General features: G+C 40.1%; 1 protein-coding gene across 2 annotated transcripts; it reads right to left on the reverse strand.

The window, feature by feature from the left end:
* Positions 1–537: 537 nt before the first annotated feature.
* CHRNB4 (cholinergic receptor nicotinic beta 4 subunit) lies at positions 538–23,917 on the reverse strand. Of its 2 annotated transcripts, XM_069956320.1 has the most exons (6): positions 23,138–23,917; positions 14,405–14,550; positions 7,248–7,292; positions 6,868–6,977; positions 3,013–3,961; positions 538–827 (listed from the first exon to the last, which is right to left on the reverse strand). In XM_069956320.1, the coding sequence occupies exons 1-6, from the start codon at positions 23,187–23,189 to the stop codon at positions 687–689; spliced, it is 1,443 nt and encodes a 480-aa protein (XP_069812421.1). In that variant the 5' UTR covers positions 23,190–23,917; the 3' UTR covers positions 538–686. The 2 variants fall into 2 exon arrangements, with proteins under 2 accessions (XP_069812421.1, XP_069812428.1); XM_069956327.1 differs by lacking the exon at positions 14,405–14,550 and having other exon boundaries at positions 23,138–23,170.
* Positions 23,918–24,217: the final 300 nt, after the last annotated feature.

A 24,217-nucleotide genomic window follows, 5' to 3' on the forward strand; every position in this document is an offset into this window, starting at 1 on the left:
TGTTTCAATTTATAGTTGGGAGTTGTGGAAATCTGAGAGCAAGAACAGTATAAAGGTTTCTACCATAACCTGTGCTGATTTAAAAGGAAAAATGAAAAGAGAGATGAGCGAATATACAGTAATAACAGAGTGAAACACTTTGTTAAATCTGCAATCCGCTCATCAGCCTGCTTCCATTTAACTCACTGCCGCTCTCTGCTGCTCCTCCCTGGGTGCTGGGAAAAGCTGGATCCAATCCTGGGTAACTTTTCAAAGTTTCCCAGGACTGGATCCAGCTTTTCCCAGCCCCCAGGGAGGAGCGGCATGGAGTGAGTTAAATGGAAGCAGGCTGATGAGCAGATTGCAGAGATAATGAAGCGCTTCACTTGGTACAATCTTCACTAAAAACAGGACTAGGAATCTTGGCACTTGACATTTATGCCAAGTATGAAAGAAAATCTTACAAACAGAAGAAGGAAGAAATGTATTATTGGAATAATGACACTTTCATCCTAAAAAAAGAAATCTTTATTGGATATAAATGAAAGCAAGTCCAGACATTCCAAAGTAAGCTATACGACAAAGCTTATTATCTCCATTAATATAATTATAGAAAAGAAAATGACACTTATCCTTTGGACTCCAGCAATGATAGAGAATAGGAAGCATTGTTATTCTTGGCCTCATATTGCACAGCATTCAGCCCTCTAATGACTTCCAGTTGGTGCCTGGTTATGTAGAAGTGGCTGCATGAAAAGTCCAACAGTTCCTACAACGCATACAATGATGAAAATCCATAGAAAGAGCCTGTCCACAACCATGGCAACATACTTCCAATCTTCTATAATCTGAAAGAAACATTCATATGCATGTGGGTTAATATCAGATCTGTGCTCTAAATTGATTACAGTGAATCTGCCTATTGATATATTAGAAAATGTAACATAAAGTAACAATAGTACTTCTTTACATTGTTCATCACACAGTACAAAGTCTTTGTTCACAAAGACCTTATGGATTCCGGTTATAAGGGGTTCATAATAAATACCATGCATCATTCTGTTTGGTACTATATCTGAATAGGTTCTATTCACTTAAAATGACATTTTTATTTAGGTAGAATAAATGCAGTACTGTTTTTTTACCCATCATGTGGCAACAAATGAAAAATAGCCTACATGAAAGTGTGAACAGACATAAAATTCATACTGTTAAATATAGTATGATGGTCTCCGAACACATAAAAGCAAAAGGTAACCTGGTATAACTTTTTGTTTGTAGCTACTGCAGTAATTTATTACTTTATTAAATTATTTTATTTAATTAAATACATTATTTTATTATTTATTACTTTACTAAATTATTTGCTTTACTTATAGGGATTGCTTATAGAGATCATCTATCATATCTACCTTCTTCGTATTAGCTAGCCCTTCTTTACATCCTCTCATAACAACTCTATGAAGCGCTAATATAGTGTTTTACAGCATAGCCAGTCTGTTGCAGCTTTGGTCTTTCAGGGATAATATGTGTTGGTTACACAAGCAATAAAGTAAGTTGATCTCACACTGGTCAATTTTTATGGTCCCACTAAAGAAACAGAAGGCTTTTATGCTGATTTATTCTTTATAATCAATACAGTAAGGTAAATAAATTTAGGGAGACAATTAAAATAACAAATAAGAAAACTAACATTGAATTTAGAGTCAGCCTCTGGAGTAAACCTTAACACGCACTCAGTTGTATCATTACCTTTGCACTTGTGCCCTGTATAAGAGGCCGTATAAATTACAAGATATATTGGAAGCAATGTTATATGTATCGTTGAAGCTGTATTTTTAAGTGCATTGAAAAGTATTTTTTAATGTTAATTTAAATTAATATAAAGATTATGTTACTCATTTTGAAACATTGTCTTTCCCGTTATTACATGACTTCCCAAGATATAGGTAGTCAATACCAGCGCTATGTTGGCTGCTTTTTCTTAAAAATTCTCCTTATAGCAAATAAAGCTTATAATGTGTATAATGAACAGTTATACCATTTGCTTTGTATATATCACCTTCTCTTCATGTATTCACTGACTGGGAATGTTCATTATTTAAAGCGACTCTGTACCCACAATCTGTCCCCCTCAAACAGCTTGTACCTTCAGATAGCTGCTTTTACTCCAAGATCTGTCCTGGGGTCCGTTCGGCAGGTGATGCAGTTATTTTCCTAAAAAACAACTTTTTAATTTGCAGCCCTGTGCCTTGCACCACCCCTCTGTCCCTCCTCTCCACCCTCTTCATCATTAGGAATGCCACTGGCAGGATTTTTCCTATTCCTCTGCAGTGAACACTGCACATGTGCCTTAACAATCCAGCCCATGTGCCATGCTTACACAGGTGAGGAATCGGACAAAATATGCCTGAGCATTCCTAATGATGAGGAGGGCGGGGAGGAGGGACAGAGAGGTTGTGCCAGCCTAATGCATAGTCACTCTAGGCCACACCAGTTTGGCACAGGGCTGCATGTTTAAAAGTTGATTTTTAGGACAATAACTGCATCACCTGCCGAACGGACCCCAGGACAGATCTTGGATTAAAAGCAGCTATCTGACGGTACAAGCGGTTTGGGGGGTCAGATTGTGTGTACAGAGTCACTTTAAAGAGACTCTGTCAGCAGGTTTATGCTGTCCTATCTAAGGGTAGCCTAAACTAGTGACAGGTAAGTTGGACAGAACGATTTATCACTTATCATTTATCATTTATCACGATTTGTTCTGTTCAGCTGATTCGGAGATATCCTCCTGAATAACTAGGACTCTGAGCACACTAGTCCTCTCCACTATGTGTGCGTGCTCAGTAGTCCTTGATACTCATGAGTGTCAGCTCCCTCTGGCCACCAGCCACTGATATAATGCTAACACTTTCCAACTATCTGATAAAAGCAGTCATATTCTTCACTATGGAATGCTATTTACTGACTACTGGCCAGTATTGAATTTGCCAGATAAAAAATGCATTTCATGTATACTAGTATGACTCTTACACTTTGGTCTTCATCATCGCTTTTCATGTGATCTGCTATAAAGCTCACACCCTCCATTGCTTCTTGAACCTGTGGAGAGAACTTTCTAGAGTGTCTGTATCGAAAATCTTGGTTTCTATGATGCTCCACTTGTTCATTTACTTTTTGATCATATGGTCTTGATGTTGTACCTTTAACAAGACAAGAAGAGTTTTTACATGGGTCTGTCTGTTTTGTCCACAGTTGCCCCCGTGGTTTTTGACCAGATACATTGTGCTCTGGGCGTTTCATGAAGAGGAAGACTGGAAGTTTTTCCAAAAAGCAGTTTTTTACCCATAGTGGCATTGTGTGTGTGCTAGGAGATCTGTGGTGGACATTGAGGACACAGACACTAGTGACTATAGAAAATGTCACCAGTACCATAGTAAACATCAAGTATTTTCCGATAAGTGGAACATCCAGAGAAGTTGGTGGGACAATTTTGGAAATTAAAAGCAGAAATACAGTTAGTGCTAGAAGAACAGAGATACACAGGGTCATCTTTTGTCCACAGTCAGATGGCAGGTAAAACACCAATATTGCTAATGATGTAATAAGAATACAGGGTATAATCAGATTGATAGTATAGAAGAGAGGCTTTCTCTTGATGATAAAATCATAGGTGACATCAACGTAGGTTGGATCTAGAGGATTTACAGTTCTCCTTCCAGGAAGTTTAATGATATCCCATTCTCCACTTGGTGTGAAATCATCCATACTGGCAGAGTCAGTACTAAGTACAAGATCAATTTCTGTATAATCATAGGTCCAGGAACGAAATTTCAAAGTGCAGTTCTGTTGATCAAAGGGGAAATGCTTGACTTCGATTTTGCATGCACTCTTGTAAATGGCTGGAGGAAGCCAAGCAATGCTTCCATTATTCTGCACAACTGCATTGGTGAACAGGGAGACTTCATAAGTTCCATCAGCACTGACAACACAAATAGCATGTGTTAGAGAACATGACAGAGAACACAGCACTACAATCAGAAATAACTCCCATTGGCTATGTTCACACAACGTCTTTTGAGCTCCGTTTAAAATGACGTCCGTTATCTTGAGGCTGAAATAACAGACGTCATTTAGCTGTCTGGCCTCCCCTTAGTGCAATGACTGGTGTTTGTACATTATCCTAGTTTGGTTACGAATTGGCCTTTGGGTGTGTCTTAATTGAAAAGTCCATTGAATTTAATAGTAAAAACGGAGAAAGAACGGTGACAAAAGAAAAACTGTGTGTGAACAACTTATAAAAAACGTCCGCTGTTTGCAAAAGACGTCCGAAGATAATGATCATGTTCATTATTTTGACGTCTGCGGTAAAAACGTCCGTTATTGAATACATTGTGTGCATTAGATGTCCGTCTTTCTTCCCATTGACTTCAATGCATTGCCATTGCAAAAACGGACGTTAGTTTAAATATGTGAATCAACCGCCTTTTCAATATTTTTTTTACATCGTGTGAACAAAGCCATATAAGGTACATTTTAATACTATGAAGTGTTTCCCACACAGCACTGTTACTTGTCCTATATTGTTTTTTTATTATAACGTAGTTACTTAAGTGACTCTACAAGACAAGAGAATTGTTGCATTTTCTAGGAGTATAAGCAGGAAATCAGTAAAGAGAGAAGTGCAACTTATGGATTTTGAGGGGTATTCCAGGCTATAAAACATTCTCTATGTTGCTGGGGATAGTAAAATGAAAAATAAATAAAACTTTTCTACTTCAGTCCTCCGCAGCTTAAGGTTATGTTCACACTACGTAAAACTACGGCCATTGTTGCCGATGGCAACAACGACCGTAGTTTTTTTGCAGCGGAACACAGCCTATTAAGCTATGGGATCCCGGCCGGAGCGTACACACATCGTATACGCTCCGGCCGGGATCCCGTACGGGGCCGCAAAAAACTGACATGTCAGTTTTCTGCGGCCGGAATTCGGTGAATTCCGGCCGCAGAAAGACCTGTCAGTGCACAGTGAAGCGAGCGGCTCTGGCCGCTTGCTTCACTGTGTGCTATGGTAAGCTCTGATGCGGGCGCGCTCTGATGCGCCGCATCAGAGCTCTGCGGCCGGAAAGATCACCCAGATGATCCGGCCAGAGACCGGCCGTTCCCTGACCCGGCCGGGGTCACAGAACGGCCGGTCTCATACGTTGTGTGAACATAGCCTAAAGGCCAGCAATACCTGCTCCTCTGTTGGTCTCTGCTCCTTCCTAGTTCTAAGACGACATATCACAGCAGGACCTGCCCAGTGAGCCAATAACTGACTGAGACAGGACAACGTTGTAGCTAGTGATTGTCTGGGTGTATAGGTCCTACTGAGACATCTTGTCTTGGAAGTAGGGATGAGCAGGAACCAACAGGGAGCCAGAAGATGCTGGAGCAGGAGCTGTGGGGGGCCAGGGTACTCAAGCATAATTTATTTTTCAGTTTCACCAGCCCCCCCCCCCAGCAACATATACTCCCTTTTATCATCCTGGAATACCCTTTTAAAAAAATCCACAAAAATAGATGAACAAAATAAATGGGGGTGGTGTTCGGAGAGAGCCTGTAAAAGCAAAATTACTCTACTACTCACTCATATGTAGTACGGTAACTGGCAGCCTTGTCCCTTATTCAAAGCCAAGCAAAACGTCCTTTAGGGTGCACACAAGCGATTTTTATCCTATCCTATCATGGTGATATACAGTATGTTAATCCCTTCCCTATATTTGATACATGCAGAATGTAGAAATGGGGAATGTTCAGGGGCTGTGCCCACTTCCTATGTGACAGATGCCAGCTGTATACTACAGACGACATTTGCCAACAACTGCCTGGATCATATTAGTTTCATTCCTAACAGTGCTGGCATCACCTATGGGTAAGGGGGTGTAGCTAATTACCTGTAGGCTATGTTCAAATGATGTTTTTTCTGTCATTTTTTTCTTTCTCAAAATGACTTCCCTCATGGAGTACCAAATGACATCCATCATTTTACATTTTGGGTCAGCTGTTGGTACATTATTCTAGTTTAGGCTCTTTTTTAAAGGTCCATTGAATTTAGTAGTAAAGATGGTGAAAGGACAGTGAAGTAAATGTGTCAAAATAATGTTCATTGTTTGCAAAATAATGTCCATAAATAATTGTCATGAACATTAATTTGGCATCTGTGCAAACAACGTCCATTATTTTATACACTATGGGGGAAATTTATCAAACTGATGTAAAGTAGAATTTGCCCATTTGCCCCTAGCTACCAATTAGATTCCACCTTTCATTTTCCAAGGAATTAGCAAATAATAAAAGGTGGAATCTGATTGGTTGCTAGGGGTGACTGAGCCAGTTCTGCTTTACACCAGTTTGATAAATCTCCCCCTATGTGTATTGGGTGGCTGTCATTCTGTTGACTTCAATTATAATTTATTTACACAGTGTGAACACAGCCATACACTATAATTATATGCATTTATTCATATCTTCTACATAAGATGACCTGGTATTTTTTTCTCTTTTTGCTTTACATCTCCGGATATGTATACTATTTATTGTTGTGTTTTTTATAGGAAGCTTTTTTTTTAAGAGGGAGATTTTATAATTCTGTAAGTTTGATGTAGCCTCCATTTTGTGTGATCTAATCTTTACTGCGCTCATACACTGTCTGCAATTTTTTTTCTGTGTGTTTTCTCATGTCTCAACACTAATACACAATACAGTTACATAGGCACTGTCCTCTCAACAAACTTGTAGAGCAGCAAAATGCAAGGAATATTTAATAAAGACTATTTAGAAAGTTGCTTAATTTTGCGTGTAGGAAACAAATGAATATTAATAATAGTGTTAATATAAAGTTATTACTTATTGTAAAGAACGATGTCTGGCAGCCAGATCTGTTTTGATGGAATGCGAAGTTTTCTTATGCCATCATATTCAGATGAATTCCAGGTCAAGCGGTAATCTACCCACTCCTAAAAAGAATATCAAAACTCCTTTAACTCCATCTTAGTTTTTTATGCATATTTGCTAGATAAAGCATTTTCTTTTAATACAAAAATATCCTTTTGGAGTCTAAAAACATGACTAGGGATATATATAGCAAAGAACTGTAAGAATGTTGGTATTGGTTTTATAATAGGGTCACATGCAGAGTCCTAATCACGTGTATTTTCTCCTACTTTCTTTTGCCATTACACAATGCAGTATTTTTAAATTTAACAATGAACGTGAATTGTACTTGCCTGATTGAGCCACACATTAGTCGTCATGATTTGCTCTCGTTCATTCTAGAACATAAGGGATGCATCAATGGTTTACAAACTGATAAAATTATTTATGTTAAATATTTTTGTTAAACATTAAGCATCAGGGTACAGTTTGAGGCTATGTTCCCACAATGTAAAAATAAATGCAAATAACGGCCGTTTTTAATGTTCATTAATAAAGGCTGTTGTTTTGCACTAACAGACATTATTTGCACTTATTTTTACATTGTGGGAATGAACCTGAAGGTAAAGCTAAAAATCTTTGCAAAAAACAGCTTTTCATACACTAACTGGTAGCTAAGCCGATGTCAAGAAAGAAGATGGCAACTGAAAAATGTGAAAGATATAGGGAGAGGAGGCGGGGGGGGGGGGGGGGCAGGGTAATCTGTCCCAGTCAGGGTGTCATTAGCAGAAAATAATGTATTGATTAATTTTTTAACCATTCAGTTTAAGGCTATGTGTATGTTCCCACACAATAAAATACGACCATCATTTTGAGTGCAAACAAAACAGTGTGTGAACAAGTAAGTAAAATGAACGTTAATTGCAATCAGCGTCCGTTCTTTTTCAAAAAACAACAATGTGGGAACATAGCATCTAACAATATGTTAGATGCTCCACCAAGTGCCTCCATTCAAAGTTCTATCCAAAATACCGAACCATGCTGCTATTTAGTCAGGTTAATTGCCAGACATCGTGCTTAAAACTTGACACACCTAGATACATTTTGACATTTGTTGTAGGCAGATATTTACCAAGCAGTGACCTCAATGTTGTTGGGCTTTACAGTTACACATGACTGTGTTGTGAGTCAGAGAACAGAGCTTGTAGTTAAATTTAATAAAAGACATAATGCAGATGAAATCTAATAGACCTTGTAATTTCATTTGAAAGCAACGTACTGTTTTATAGGAGCACGTTTCAAGCTACCCTGAAAGAAACACCCCATTACATTAATTGCACGACTTCCTCTTTATACAGTCACTTTCAAGCACTGGACAAACCATGTCTCAGATTACCTAACATTGAGACTTGCAATAGAGTTAACACATTTGCAAGAATTCCTGCTATGAATAAAGTACCTCTGTATATTATTCTAGCAAAAAAAAAAAAAAGAGATATACAGAGTTGACCTTTTTCCCCAGAATCATCATTCTTGTCTATGGGCTGTGTCTGATATTGACACAGCCCATAGTTATTGGCACTGGAAAAAAGTCGATCTTTTGTCACATGTAAACACTTAAAGGGAATGGGTCATCAGAAAATGACCTATTGTTAAAATTATGCTTTAAGGGTAAACATATTTTTTAGAAATGTTTCTAATTTTACATTTTCTCATGCACCATATACTATGCACCTATACTTTTCTGTGGCATGTGGCATTCCACCAGGTCATTATTCATGATTAGAGATGAGTGAGCATGCTTGCGCGAGCTTGGTACTCGTTCGAGTATTAGGATACTCAATGGTGCTCGTTACTCGGACGAGCATCTCGTGATACTCGAGAAAATGGCATCTTCCTCTTCCTGCATGTTTGGTGGCTGTTTCTAAGCCAATCATTATGCAAGAGAGTTTTTGGGACCTCCTATCATCACGTGGGAAACCTACATATCAATAGCAGTGATTGGCTGGCCAGATCAGGTGACCTGGGCATATAAGAATCAGGACCCACGATGCTCGCTTTAGACGCAGGCTGGATGAGCTTAGGGAGAGAGCAGCTGTCTGTCAGGGAGAGTGTTGAGGGTGGGGAAAATAGTGTGTGTTAGGCAGGAATCATCCACAAAGAACCCAACAGTCCTTCTAAAACGACATTTTTTTTGGCCTCCTCGTGGCTGCTGGCTGGGACTTGTAGTGCAGCTACCGCCATCTTGTCTGCATGCAGAGCAACTGGTGCCAGAAAGGGGACAGCACATGGTCCACATAGACCCCAAAGAAATTGCCCAAAGTTCTCTCAGTACTCATTTTTGCTGCTGCTGTACCTTGGCTTGCTGGGACCTGTAGTGCAGCTACACCTATCCTGGCTGTGCATTGTGCAGTGTAACGGGTGCTCTAAAACAAATAGCACCTGGTACCTGATACACACAGCCTCCATAGACTACACCAAAAGTCCTCCCAGCTGCACCTAGTTGGGTGCTTTCCAAACATGTGCCAGCACATGTGCCTTGCCCATCTTGGTCTGGGTCAGCAAAATTGTATTGAGGGACACCACCCGGCTGTTGCCCATAATTTGGCGTAATGTTGCGATTAGCCAGCCCCAGAGGCATCCAGGCATGCTACCCCTGCTGTTTCTTGTCCATTTTCATGTTGTTTCAATCATTTTCTGAGGTTTACAGGTTTTCAGGCAACCTTCCCTGTGCAGAGCTTTGGTCCCCTGCAAAAATGCTTGAGTTTCCCATTGACTTCCATGGGGTTCATTACTCGAAACAAGCACCCGTGCATCGGGAAATATTCGTCTCGAGTATCGAGCACCCGAGCATTTTAGTACTCGCTCATCTCTATTCATGATATATCACAAATCCAAGGCACTGGCCCAATGTTCACAAGAAAAAATTCACCTTTATTATGAATACATTTAAAATTGGCAAAATACAACCATGATTTTTCGGCCTTTGTCAAACCAAAAGAGAATTACAAGAACAATTTAATTCTCTTCTAGCTTGACAAAGGCCATATTGGCTGAAATATCATGTTTTTTGCCAATTTTTCATAGATACATAATAAAAAGGAATTTTATCTTGTGAACATTGGTCAGATGCCTTGAATTCTGTCTATAAAACATGATATTTCATACATTTCTGATAGACACATGTTTCACCTCTGGGACCTGCAGCCAACTCTAAAACAGTTCCCTGACCCCTGGCTCTCCAGGTAAAGACTGAAAAGAGAGGTGGCATTGGCGGAGCTACCATAGAGGCAGACCACGCAACTGCTATGGAGCAAATAATAACATAATGAACAAAGTAATTATGTCCATATAGGAAATCCATAAAAAGGTTTATACACGAACTAAAGCAAATAAAAGCATATTACTAATAGTCAAGGGATTATTATCCTCAACTACACCTAATATGTGCTGAATGATAGGAGATCCCTCAATTTCATCCTAAAATTTGCCCTGTACTATTTTATTGATGTTTCAGAAATGCTTGTACATTTAAAATATGTTTTATTTCACATAATGCATCAGTTTGGATTTGGTTTTCGACATACAGTCCACTCCTCTTTAGTGACAAGACTATTGGCAAATAAGGAAATAAGACATAATCCTTCAGAAAGTTGGGTTCACCCTTTAACCTAGCCTTTTCATATGTCAAGTCACTGAAGGTACAAAGTGTTACAGGATGCTTCTTTGCAGATGCCCTTCAGGGTTTTTGTCTATGTGACACAGGGAGTCTCTAGGTTGATGCTGCATACTGTCACCAAGCTGATTTTTATTAGTGACAGAGGGAAGAATGAAACAAGCATGGACAACTAGATAGCAAAGAACAGAACACAAACATGACAGCAAACAGATGCAATCTCTCATTGAGTGCAATATGTACTAGAGGCTAACATAATAAAGGATGCTCCTAATCAGATTACCCCCTGCCCAGATAACATTTGTACAGCCATACAACATATACATGGGACACATTAAAGCATATTTCCAGAAATTCACATCAGGGATCAGGGTGTACAATTAATATAATACGTGTGGTTAAAAAAAAACTCATTTTTTTTATTCTTCATGCTAGGGTGAAGGTTATTTGGGGTTTTATTAAAAGAGCAAGTGAGAGAAGAAACTAAGATCTTTCTCTGGTCTGTCTGATACATTTCTGATGGACAATGCAGCTGGTAACTGACCGCAGATCATGTTCTCTTTTCTTCAGATATACATTTAATCAAGTTTGTATGTGTAAAGTGAGATGGAATGGAAGAATAGTACACTAACAGGAAGAGGATTTGATGACCCAGTGACATTAAAGGGATTATCCAGGATTAGAAAAAGCACAACTACATTCTTTAAAAAAAAAAAAAAAACCCTGCCCGTAGGTTGTGTGTGGCATTACAATTTAGCTCCATTCATGTCAATAAAACTGAGCTGCAAAACCACAACTAGTCTGAGAACAGGTGAGTTACTGTCAGCCATGTTTTTTTTTTCTAAGCCAGGACGACCCCTTTAAAATCAGTTCCAACACAGTTACATATGATGGGGAAAAGATGGATGAAGGTAATGTGTATGTATGATCATCGATGCTTGGCTAACCAGGCCAACATTTTATATACTACCAACCTGACACCTGGACAGCTCCACAGACTTAAAGTGATACAGAGCTAGAAGAGAGCATTCTAAGCACATACTTCTCCCGTCTGGTTGTCCTTATCGGTCTCAGTCTGAACACTTAAAACCCATCTGATCAAAACTTTTGTTGTCTCTGTGACGTGTCAAAAGTTTTTTTTTATTGTCCTTTCTTTGGTAATGGTGTCGATACTGAGAATGGTGTGAACAAGGAATATCATGATTCTACAATGTTGTTAACCACCTGGCTTGTACTTTGGCTTGTACCTGTTAACCTTTTCCATTTGTCTACTGATTGTGCACTTTGTGATCTCCTGGATTTTTACTTTTTTTACAGTTCCTGGCTTAAGGCCCTATTACACGAAACGATTATTGGCTGTATTCGGCCAATATCGATGATCGCCTTGTGTAATAGAAGACAACAATTAGCCAACATGAATGATGTCGGCTGAACATTGCAGTTGTTTGTCTTTCAACATGTTGAAAGACAAACGACTAATATAACAACAATATGTTGCCGTCGCACCACGGAGAAGGAGCAGCGGCGGCAGACCGCCACTATCCTCTATGGGCTGCCCGTATGATCCAGCGATCACCTGGGCAGCTCCCCGCAGCTTCCCGCGGGCTCCCCTGTACTCACCCGCTCGCTGCTGACGCGTGTAATAGCGCTGGCAGCGAGAAGAGTACGAGGAGCAAGAGAGCGCTGACAGCACTCATTTGCTCCTCTCTGTCGCTTCACTCTCTGACTGATGAGTCTGCTGATTTGTGACCTCCAGATACTAACCTATCTAGCCAACTTTGCTTAGTCCCAGTTTTTGTTGTTGGGGCTGACTTTATTGGGACTGTTCCTCCTAAAGGCATGGGAGTTTTAGGGTCAGAATAGTGCTTCACATTTCTGAACCCACCTACTTTACAGGAACCCTGTGGACATAAACAACTCACCCACAATAACATAAGAGCAGGATGGCAAGAAACAATCTGACTAAGGGTGGTATTACACGGGCCGATGAAGGCCCAGTAATAACTGTAAACGAGCGCCAATCTGCTAGTTCGCTGCTCGTTTACTGGACCTAGTACACGGCCCGATTATTGTTTGCCAAGGGCTGCAGGGACATCGTTACCGATGTCCTTGCAGCCCTTGCTTTTACTTTATACATTACCTATCCAGGCTGCAGGGCTCCTCTTGCGGTCTTTTTTTTCCCGGGTCCCGCGCGCTCCAGCTTCAGAGTGGCCTGTCTCAGCTGACAGGTCGCTCAGCCAATCACTGGCTGCGGCGCTCACGGCCAGTGATTGGCAGAGCAGCCTGTCAGCTCAGACAGGCCGCTCTGAAGCTGGAGCACGGACCCAGGAAGAAGAAAACCACAAGAGGAGCCCTGCAGCCTGGATAGGTAATGTAAATCGTCAGTCGCCGGCCGTGCACCGCTATTACACGTAGCGATGCGAGGTCGGCGCCCAACAATTATAGGTTCAAACCTATATCAACGATCAGCAGATGATCGTTGTCATCGGCTGATCGTTGTATTTATTACACAGAGCGATGATCGTCCGAATGGGGCCGATTCAGCCAATTATCATTCCGTGTAATAGTACCCTAACAGGCACAGCATGCACAGTTAAGCAAAACAATGGTGGTGCTCCAACTAATGTGTCCAAACACACAACTTATTGTTCCGTAGCAGTTCTAATGCCATGCTGTCTAAGGTACACAGTCAAGGCAACAGTGAACAAAAGAGCATAAAAAAGAGAGGGGGGTGGGACAAAATAAAAAAAGGGATGTAGAAATCTCAGTTTCATTTGACCTGCGCTATGTCTTTTAGACAATTCTTAAATAAACTAGACTTTTTAATATTTTAAAATATATAAATTCTAAAGCATGCAGACTGCGTAAACAATGACTTTATATTCAAAATTGAGGCAGTAACATGCAAGGTACAGAGTTAGTTGTTTTGCATAAAACAATGTAAATTAGTATTGAAGCTTACAAAGAGCATACAAATAATTTTTACATTGTCACAATAAATAAAAAAAAACATACAGGAAAAGCTGAGTTCATCCAAACTGGACGTGATATCATTGTCATCTGAAACTACGGTACATAAATAGATAATAAATAATCCTCTCATCAAATGTAGCTTAGACATGTAAGTAAAAATATTTACTTATGAATGATAACTGTAGCATTAGAATGTTATAGCTACATAAACAAAAGCATAGAAAGCAAGGGTAACAGGAAATCACTAGGGATAGCATCAGGATGATGGAGCCATTAGTGCCTGTCATTTCAGAGTTACATCCCTCATATCTGAAGAGAAAGCTTGGCACAAGCAAGTTCAGGACATGTTGACTATGAAATAAGAGTCTTTGCTGCAGACAGTGCTAGTTCCATCACTGCTATTTTTAAGTATTTTGGGTGATTTTTTTCCAGTTTCAATTTTACTATTTACATTATAACATAATCGTGCAATCTTCCAGTTTTCATTCTGGCCACTAAGCCTAATAACGAGCTGACACTCCCTGTTCTGTAAAGATCACTTTTCAGTCATTCGGACCTTATGATTATAGGAAAGATTACAATATAAAGTGATACCACTATATAGCTAAGATGGGACTAGGCAAATCTGTATATGCAGTTGAGAGCACCTTGGGCAAGATGCCTACATAAAACCCCTGCTGTAGTGCCTTTTGTTTGTTGACAAAAGATGTTATATTCCAAAAATAATGTGATCAGTGGCAAAAGTAGGTCTCTCTATACTCTGTTGTAACATTTAATAAACACATAACTGAATAAATAAAAAAAACAATATGAATGTAATGTATACCTAAACATTTCATTGACCCATATGAAGAATCTTACCACGCTGATGAGCTGAGCCAGTGACAACTGGAGCTGGATAGAGACCAACTGTGTGTTATTATAAGCTGGACGGATGAGTTTATTATATCTATCTCTCTTTAAAAGAGTGTCCATCAATCTTTCTTCTGCATCCGCTGCTTCGCTATCTAAATAATAGAACATAACAAACATATAGTATTATTACAGTTAACACAACATAAATATAAATATTTTTTATTGCACTATATATACTAAACATTTGTTACTTTAACTGTCTTATAATGCATACAATATACGAGTGTGAGATTAACATAAATCTTAATAAAGCTTGTGACTAACAATGAGCAAATCATTTCCAAATTATGGGAATTTCTTTCAAATTGTACAAAAAAGTCAGAAAATCAATACAGTAACGGGAACTTAGGAAATGAATCTGTAACTGTGCATTAGGAGATGGAGCTTCCTCTTCTATAACACACATAGAATCATATTACTGTATTTTCCGCCGTATAAGGTTACTGGGCGTATAAGACGACCCCTGACTTTTAAGAAGATTGTCAGGGGTTCACCTTATACGCCGGAAAATGTTAACCCTTGCTGCGGTCAGGCAGGGGTTAACTGCAGCTAAATTAAAAATAAAAAAACAGTTAACTCACCTGGGGCCCGTTCCCATTGCCTGCGCGTCTCCTGTGGAAATTTTTGAGCTCACCCCACTGTATGGGGCGACCATACCCGGTGTATAAGACGACCCCCGGCTTCTATGAAGATTTTTCAGGCTTAAAATTCGTCTTATACGCCGGAAAATACGAGATGGAAGATAGAAATGGAACAGTGCACAGTTACAGAGAGTGGTTGCAACTGTGCCTCCATTAAGGTGTTTAGGCACCAAATTTATAATAGAAGTAATAAAAAAATGACTGTTGTACATAGTTCAGTGCATAATAGTGATTTTTCATAAAACTACAGGTGCACGTTTAAAAGTTCGGATATTTCCACATCAACAGCAATTGTTAAAGTTTTTCTATGATAAAAATGTGTATTTTTAGGTTTGTAAACTAACTTTTTTTTGTCCTGAGGAGTCATGAAAGGGTTAAGTATAAAATAATGTGGACCCTGCCTGTGTTTTATGTAAAATATAATATTGAAAATTTGAAATGAAGAATTAAGTAGAAACAAAAATATTAATGTGGACCCACACACACACACACTCTCCCCCCAAAAATATTAAACCACCACATTCTTTAAAACCTTAGCGAAATCCCTAAACACAAACACTGGACCCCAAATTGTATTCAGACCCCAAATTAAACCAGAAGACACCCCCCCCCCCTTCATTACACACACTGCTCCCCTTGTCTCTTACTGATTTCCCTTTTCAGTCTCCCCTCACCTCAGACTGGTCACCCTGAACCCCCTTCCCACCCTAGGCATTGCAATACACCACAGTATATGTCAGTATTACCGATGATGCAAAGGAACACTGCAGAGACACCATCACATGTCTCGACGTCAGTGAACTAGCCAGACCTTCCCTCCAAGAAGGAACAACCAAGCCAAAGGCGTTCTCCAATCAAGGAAACCACCTCAGCAAGGTATCCATCCACAGACAGCTGTTTCGGGGTTTTTGCCCCTCATCAGTGTGGAATAGGTTTCTGGCTAGTGGGAGCAATGACTAGTAAGTGCATGCAAAAGGACGCTGGTTGACCTCAGGGAGATCAACCAAAACACCGCAGAGACACCATCACGTGTCTCAACGTCAGTGTATTCTAGAACATTGCCCCCTGGGAAATCAAATATGCAAAAGAACACTGCAGAGACACCATCACATGTCTCGACATCAGTGAACTAGCCAGACCTTCCCTCCGGGAAGGAACAACCAAGCCGAAGGCGTTCTCCAGTCAAGGAAACCACCTCAGCAAGTTATCCATCCACAGACAGCTGTTTCGGGGGTTTTGCCCCTCATCAGTGTGGAGTAGGTTTCTGGCTAGTGGGAGCAATGACTAGTAAGTGCATGCAAAAGGACGCTGGTTGACCTCAGGGAGATCAACCAAAACACCGCAGAGACACCATCACGTGTCTCAACGTCAGTGTATTCTAGAACATTGCCCCCTGGGAAATCAAATATGCAAAACAACACTGCAGAGACACCATCACATGTCTCGACGTCAGTGAACTAGCCAGACCCTCCCTCCACGGTGTTTTGGTTGATCTCCCTGAGGTCAACCAGCATCCTTTTGCATGCACTTACTAGTCATTGCTCCCACTAGCCAGAAACCTACTCCACACTGATGAGGGGCAAAAACCCTGAAACAGCTGTCTGTGGATGGATACCTTGCTGAGGTGGTTTCCTTGACTGGAGAACGCCTTTGGCTTGGTTGTTCCTTCCCGGAGGGAAGGTCTGGCTAGTTCACTGACGTCGAGACATGTGATGGTGTCTCTGCAGTGTTGTTTTGCATATTTGATTTCCCAGGGGGCAATGTTCTAGAATACACTGACGTTGAGACACGTGATGGTGTCTCTGCGGTGTTTTGGTTGATCTCCCTGAGGTCAACCAGCGTCCTTTTGCATGCACTTACTAGTCATTGATCCCACTAGCCAGAAATCTACTCCACACTGATGAGGGGCAAAAACCCCGAAACAGCTGTCTGTGGATGGATAACTTGCTGAGGTGGTTTCCTTGACTGGAGAACGCCCTTGGCTTGGTTGTTCCTTCCCGGAGGGAAGGTCTGGCTAGTTCACTGACGTCGAGACATGTGATGGTGTCTCTGCAGTGTTCTTTTGCATATTTGATTTCCCAGGGGGCAATGTTCTAGAATACACTGACGTTGAGACACGTGATGGTGTCTCTGCGGTGTTTTGGTTGATCTCCCTGAGGTCAACCAGCGTCCTTTAGTATTACCGATGAGTGATACCAGTGAAGGGTACTGCATAAACACGGCGGGAACCTTGCCTAAAATTTGCACCATGCATTTTCTCTGTATGTAATGTGCCCTATATGGTTGCTGTTCTGCAGGTCACTAGGAAACACTGGAGTGGTGGTGGATTTACAGTTATTTTTCTATTGTATTTTAATCCTAAAAAACATAATATTTAATAAACAGCTTGTCTGGCCTAGCTACATGATAAGAAGCAAACATATGACTATAAATAGCAAAGATTTAATGAGGAATTTACAAAAGTGTGTAAGTGCCCAAAGGTCTGCCCATCCCTAAATCAATGAGTCAGAGGCCTGTGAAGAGCTCAGTAACCTTTGCACCTTACACATTATACAAAGTTCAATAAGAAGCACTTACAAAGATTTACAGGCCTGCGAATAGGTAAAATAATTCACCTTGTTTTAGAAAAAATATATATCACATTTTAACAATTTGTTTTGTACATTTGCAATTTAATTTTATACTTCTGTGATGAACATCTTACTTTTAAAAATGTTTCCTTCCTTCCGCTTATGTAACCTTTTATAGCAGGGATCTCACACATGCAGGCTGCCACCTGTCACTGGAGCTCCCAAGATCTTCCAGACCCCCCAGCAAATCCCTCTCTTTACAGCATCACCAGTAAAGTAGTGTGACCATTCACTTATAGCCTCTAGCCTGTGAGCCACTGAGACATCATCCCCCTCACTGGTTGGCACAATGATGACATGATTGCACCTGCCCAGGGACCCTATTCCTGTTACACATAGGCTGCAGGCCTAAAGAGAATGGGACTAGATGAGCATTATTTTTTTATTTAAATCTGTATGGGGGCATAATTACTATATGTAGAAAGGAGGAATTATCACTATGGGGAAAATAACCAACTTATTAACCATAATTTTGTATTGTGGCCTTAAAGGGGTTATCCAGTGTTAGAAAAACATGGCCACTTTGGAATGACACAATGGAACTGAGTTTGAAACCCCACCCAATCTGGAGACAAGAGAGGGAGAAAAGTGGGCATGTGGATAACCCCTTTAAGTCCAGATACCCAAAGGAACGCCTTCATCCAGCGCTTTTGTGGCATAGTCAGAAAGAATTCAATGGGTTTAATCTTACATTATCTGCCCTCAGTACAGCCACAATGATTTGGGTGAAGCAATATGTTAGATTATAGGTGGTCTGACGCAAAGCCAGATTTAACTTTAAACAGACAAGTTCCTCTAAAACGTAGGCCTCTAAAAACACTAGAGCTTACCCCCTACAACTAGATTATGACAAGCACAGGTGATATTAAAAAATACAAAAATAGCTATTCAAATGGCCAGCAATCCCAGTCAATATACTTAATATTTCCCCATACACCATTCAATATAATATTTCCTCATACCCAACTCTTAGTGCTCTTAACCTCCCCTTACTCCCATCCTCATCCAGTGGTATAGATATCTCCAGTGGGAGCTGTACATATCAGTATGGAATGGGCTTCCCTGGAGCCATCTGCCTTTTTGCACTTTTTTCATCACAGTTACAGACCATATAAATATTCATATTAGTAGGGATCCCAAGGTAGCCATACACATAGTATAGCTGTTGGCTGCTTTGGCTGACAGCTGTCTTTATCAATTGCTCTAAATGCACAACATTCTAGCTTAGCCAAGCAATTATGTGTTTTCAATGGAGGGGAGTGCGTAAGCAGAAGCACTAGGTAGTTAACATTTTACATTTAACATGCCTCATCCCTCTCTACGCCAATATCATGTCAGGAGAGGGTTGGGAAGTTACTATAAACATTACATTAAATGGACAGCCATTCCTGCCAAAGGTGTCAGGGTCAGCCAGCACATGTATAATGCTTTATTGGTAGGTTTCTTACAGCTCGGAGTACAAGTCAGCAGTCTCTATGGCTTCTTACTGACACAGCACAACATGCCAGCCAAATGCTATTGATCTAGAACTTGCTCTGTACAGCCCAGGAGCAGGCAGTCTATCTACAGATTAGCTCTGTAATTGTTTGGACATTAATGTTCAGAGTGGTTGGGTGGCACTATAGAGATTGTTTTCGTTTATCTGGAGAAGATCAAATTCACTGTTTTACCACCATCATTCACTGAAGCTGATTTTTTTCTATCTCACGGTTGTAAGGGGCCTAGAAGTCATACCACTACTTCGTGATCATAAAGTGATGGCATATCCTAGTAGTATGCCATCATTTTATGTGATGGAAAAACCCCTTTAAGGAGGCCCATAAAAGACAGGATTTAAAGTCATCCTTCCTCACCCTTTTCTATATGTGTGGTTCTCTGGACCATCAACACGCTTAGATACTACATATTTGAAATATACCATTATAAAACTTACCCGTGGCTTTTTTATGCTCAAAAAAGGTGTTAGTTGTTTGGTTCTCAGTGTCACCTAGGTAGGGCTTTACTGCCATATGGCAACAAAATAGAAATACTGAAGTAATATAAATTACATAAACTTCTAAATGACCTATGAATATAATTCTTTTGAAGCAAACACAGCATAAAAAGTTAAAATGCTGCATGCAGAACAGTTCCTGAGGAAGTTGGTGTTAGTAGGGGAGGTGTACATAGCATTTCCCACCCCATGTACTGATTGGCTCATCTCTTGCTTTTTTCCCATTGTTATAAATTGAACATTTGCGACCCATACTTTTATTTATTTAGTGTTAATGTTTACATGCAGTATCATTAATCCAAATATTCTTTTTACCCTAATAGCTTGTTTTTTTTTCTAGGATTTATTAGGTATGTGGGGGTGGTTTTGCTGTACATAATTCAGGATGTAGAAGATGTACACCATTTCCCACCTTAAAGTGTCACTGTCGTTAACATTTTTATTGCAGAAATCAATAGTACAGGTGATTTTAAGAAACTTTGTAATTGTGTTTATTAGCCAAAAAATTATTTTTTATCATGAAAAAGCAGTTTGAAGCTCTCCCCCCTGTCTTTATGGTTTTCCTATGGAGAGAGAAAGTAGAGGCAGCAAAACAGGACAACAAAGAGTTAATTTACATTTATATCATGGGCTCTCTCCTCTGCAGTCACCACTGACCTCTGTGACCACTAATTAGGACTCTGAATAGCTCTCCGCTGTGTTATCCTTTGTTCTCGGCTCTCAGCTGCCCGCTAATCTCGCTCCTTCCCCCTCCCCCCGTCCCTTTTCATAGACCAGACAGATCCGATTGATGAAAAAACAGTCGAGATTTCCTGATTCTGAGCAGTGAATGACAGAAAGGAGAGGATGGGGGGACCTGGGAAAAGGCTTTCTACATGCAGATAATGGCATATTTAGCTAATAAACCCAATTACAAAGTTTCTGCAAAAAAAAAATTTAACAACAGTAACTCTTTAATGTGTTTTTAACTTCATGCAGAATTGTAACTGTGTTCATTTGTTTTAATATAATTATATTCGATTGGACATTTTGAAGTGGTGGCTATTTATATTACTTGAGCCTTTCTTTTGTGTTCTCATTGCTATGAGTACACAGCATCTGTCGTGAAACATTGTACCTTCAATTTTAATGGATCACTCTCCAGGTTTTGAATGCGGGTTTGTGTTAACACTGGAGTTGCTTTGCAGTCAGGCTAATTTGGCAGATTATCGCTCTGTGTAACAAAGTGAACAATCAGCCGACAAAACGACCATCGGCTGGTCGTTTCTTTAGGTTCAGACATAAAATAATTGGGCGTTGGCCGCGCATCGCTATTACAAATAGCTGTTGATTGCAGTATAAAATAATAAAGTATTAACTTACCTTACCACATTCCCTGGTGTCCTCGGAGGCCTTCCCCGGTGTCTGCAGTTCTGCTTTCTGTTCCGATCACTGCACTGACGGGACGCGCCCGCTCATCCAATCACTGGCCGAGAGAGGCCATGGCCGCTAAGTTAATACTTACAGAGGCAGGCTCTATGCATTGATCACAGATAACACTAATCAATGCTATGCTGTGGCATAGCAGTGATGAGTGTTACTGATCTATTGTAAAAAATTAGAAGTCCCCTAGGGGGACTTAAAAAGTGTAAAAGTTTTTTAGAAACATGCCATAGCCCCTCCCCAATAAAAGTTTAAATCCCCCCTTCCCATTTTATAAATAAAGCATAAAGGCTGCTTCCTGGATAGGCCCTACTTGAGTTTTCAGATGGGCATGACCTTAATTTAATAATAGGAGTGGTTACCAGGCTATGGATTTGATTATACTGGGGGTGTGAATTTTTTACATTGAGGACCATGTATGCCTAATAATACACTCCCCCCCCCCCCCCCCCCCCCCGACTGTATAATCACTCCCATCACCTGATAATCACTCCCTTTATTAAACGTTACACCCATCTGACTTTAACCGAATTGTCAGACCAACTATAAAACCACATATCTCAGGAATGGTAACACATATTAAGTAATCAAGAAAAGGCGTGTAATCCGAACACCCTAAGCTATATTATGGCAGTAATATCTATTTTTTTAAGATGGCGACATTTCCTTTTTAACATGTGACATATTGTGTCATAATACGAGGATGTAACAGAATGTAAACTTGACAAATGTAAAATCCTTTAATTTCATAAAAATAACTTCAGTACAGCGAATCACAAGCCTGTTCATTCTCCCCAGGTGAAAAAAATGGACATTTGACCAATGCATAAAGTTATGAATTCTGTGTAGTAGTTATTGAATTACTCACATACATGTTATTTGCCAGTAGATGTCAGCATTGTCTAAATGTGATTGATCCTGATTACTTTTAGCATAGTCATAAAGAATGTATTCTAGCTCTAAAGTTAGTTACAGCTTTTACTCTGCAACACTTGCGTATTCTGTGACAAAGGACATTCAAATGTATATGTAATTCAGTATAATGTAACCGAGATATTTAAGCTGGGTTTTTATTCCTTTTATTCGTTTTTATTGTATATTTTATCAATCAGGAGGATTTTATTCTTAATGTGTGCTGAGCATTGGTTCCATGTAAGTGTAAAGGTTACATTGGTAACAATCTACAGACATGTCTAAAGTCCTTCAATTGCAATCATTGTTATGTTACGCCTTTAATGTTGATGTTGCTGAAGGCTTTTGAGGGTAACGTGAATGGCATGAAAAACAAATGGATTCTTGACCAAATGAAGATTAATGCTCTCCATAAAGCTCAGATAAAAACACTGGAGCTGTCGTACTTGTGGTCCTATTCTATTAAGGCTAACTGGAAACGACAGCTATGCTCCAGAGAGTTGAAGGGAAGAGAGGACGACATACACCGAGATGCTATTGTTGAGCTCGGAGACAAGACATTGAGGATAATTTGACTGCCCTTAATATATAGAATACCATTCCTAATGATGAATGTTTACCCATTATTAATGGCGGCTCATGTTGTGTACAAATGACAAGGTAACCATTGATTCTGTGTATTTTAGAACCTGTACCATATGTATCACCTGGTTAATATGTATCTAATGTGTATGTAAATACTGCTATATGTAGAAAAATAAAGCCACTCTTGAAAAATAATAACGATACTACGATATTTCTTAGAGGTTTCTAGCTGAGTGTCAGAATACCTGATACAAACATAGGAACGACCATATCACAAGGTTGTAAGGTAAAATAATAAATCCTACACAACCTATTATACAATTTTGTGTCCCACTATAGTCTGTTCAATGACACGTGCCATACTTTGTCTAGTGCCATTCTGGATAAGTACTAGCTTTGTTTCATTCACCTAAGAATCTCCTAAGATGTCAATGGTAATGCTGACGCTCTGCACATTCTTCTCAGTAACAAAAAGAATTAAGTCTGCATTACTTACAGTCTACCAAGAGGAAGGCAGCCAGGAAGAGCAAGGCGGTCAGATCCCCCATGGTACATCAGATGTGTCCTATAGCCTGACACCAAGTTAGCCGAGTGATGGGCTATGCAGGCTCAGGATGGGGGACAGCAGGCTTCAGATTATAGGGAGCAGGTAGGTGGATGATCTGATTGTGGCATCACATAGACAACTAAAGTTTGTGGGCAGAAGAAAGAGGAAGGCAGAAAAGAGGTTGGTAGCTCTGGCAGCAGGTAAGTGCCTCCAGGGTGGCAGAGCAGCATGTGTATGGGAGAAGCTCCTTCTGGATGGTTAGTGTCCATGTAAGGCTTCTCCTGATGCTGCAGTATACACTGTAAATATCCTTGTACCATGTAACCTCACTCACCGCACACATGTAACTATTCATTCCTTTACATCCTTACATGTAGCATTTAAAGAGGTTAATCTTTCCTGTAAAACAAAGTTGGGATTAAGTGGTTAGCTCTCTTACAATATGTAACACAGCCTTCTCCACTTTCCCATTTTTTTCTGTGCTCTCCTGGGACAGGAGTATAAGAATCCCAAAACAATTCCTCTTCAAATAGTCCATACCAGTTACCTTCTTACAGATGGTGTCCGTCTACCTGGAAGACACATTGTTCTGGGTCTTCCTGTCTCTCCTAGAGTGCAGTCACGTGCAGACAGCAAATATGTACACTTTCTGCGCCTTCAGACAGGGAGTTCATACCAATAAGTGCAATGTACTGTATCTGGTTTTCCCGCTTGTTCGTGCCTTCTGTTATAAAAGGGACACGGGTAGGAGGCTTTCTCTCTTTCTGTTGAGCATTGGGTTATATGCGAGCATCCTGACATTTCTGCCTAGTATTGTCTAGTATCTTCCAAAGTATGTTGTCCTAGAAGTCCATCTAGTGGTCTTTTGGGGAATTACTAATTTGGTATTCAGATTCATCCTTAAAGGGCTGTATTTAATGTTCCAAACTGCTGACACTGATAGCTGTTTAGGGTCTATTTACACAGAAAGATTATCTGACAGATTATCTGCCGAAGATTTGAAGCCAAAGCCAGGAGTGGATTTGAAAA

This window comes from Dendropsophus ebraccatus, chromosome 1 (assembly GCF_027789765.1).
Source record: "Dendropsophus ebraccatus isolate aDenEbr1 chromosome 1, aDenEbr1.pat, whole genome shotgun sequence".
Lineage (NCBI taxonomy): Eukaryota > Metazoa > Chordata > Amphibia > Anura > Hylidae > Dendropsophus > Dendropsophus ebraccatus.

Excerpts from the sequence above, each read along its gene's own strand:
- CHRNB4 (XM_069956320.1), bottom strand. The coding sequence starts at position 23,189 with ATGGGGGATCTGACCGCCTTGCTCTTCCTGGCTGCCTTCCTCTTGGTA. Across the intron at positions 14,551-23,137 it reads TGCCTTCCTCTTGGTAGACT|ATAGCGAAGCAGCGGATGCA; the intron begins GTAAGTAATGCA and ends TCTATTATTTAG. Across the intron at positions 828-3,012 it reads GCGATGATGAAGACCAAAGT|ATTATAGAAGATTGGAAGTA; the intron begins GTAAGAGTCATA and ends TGTTTCTTTCAG.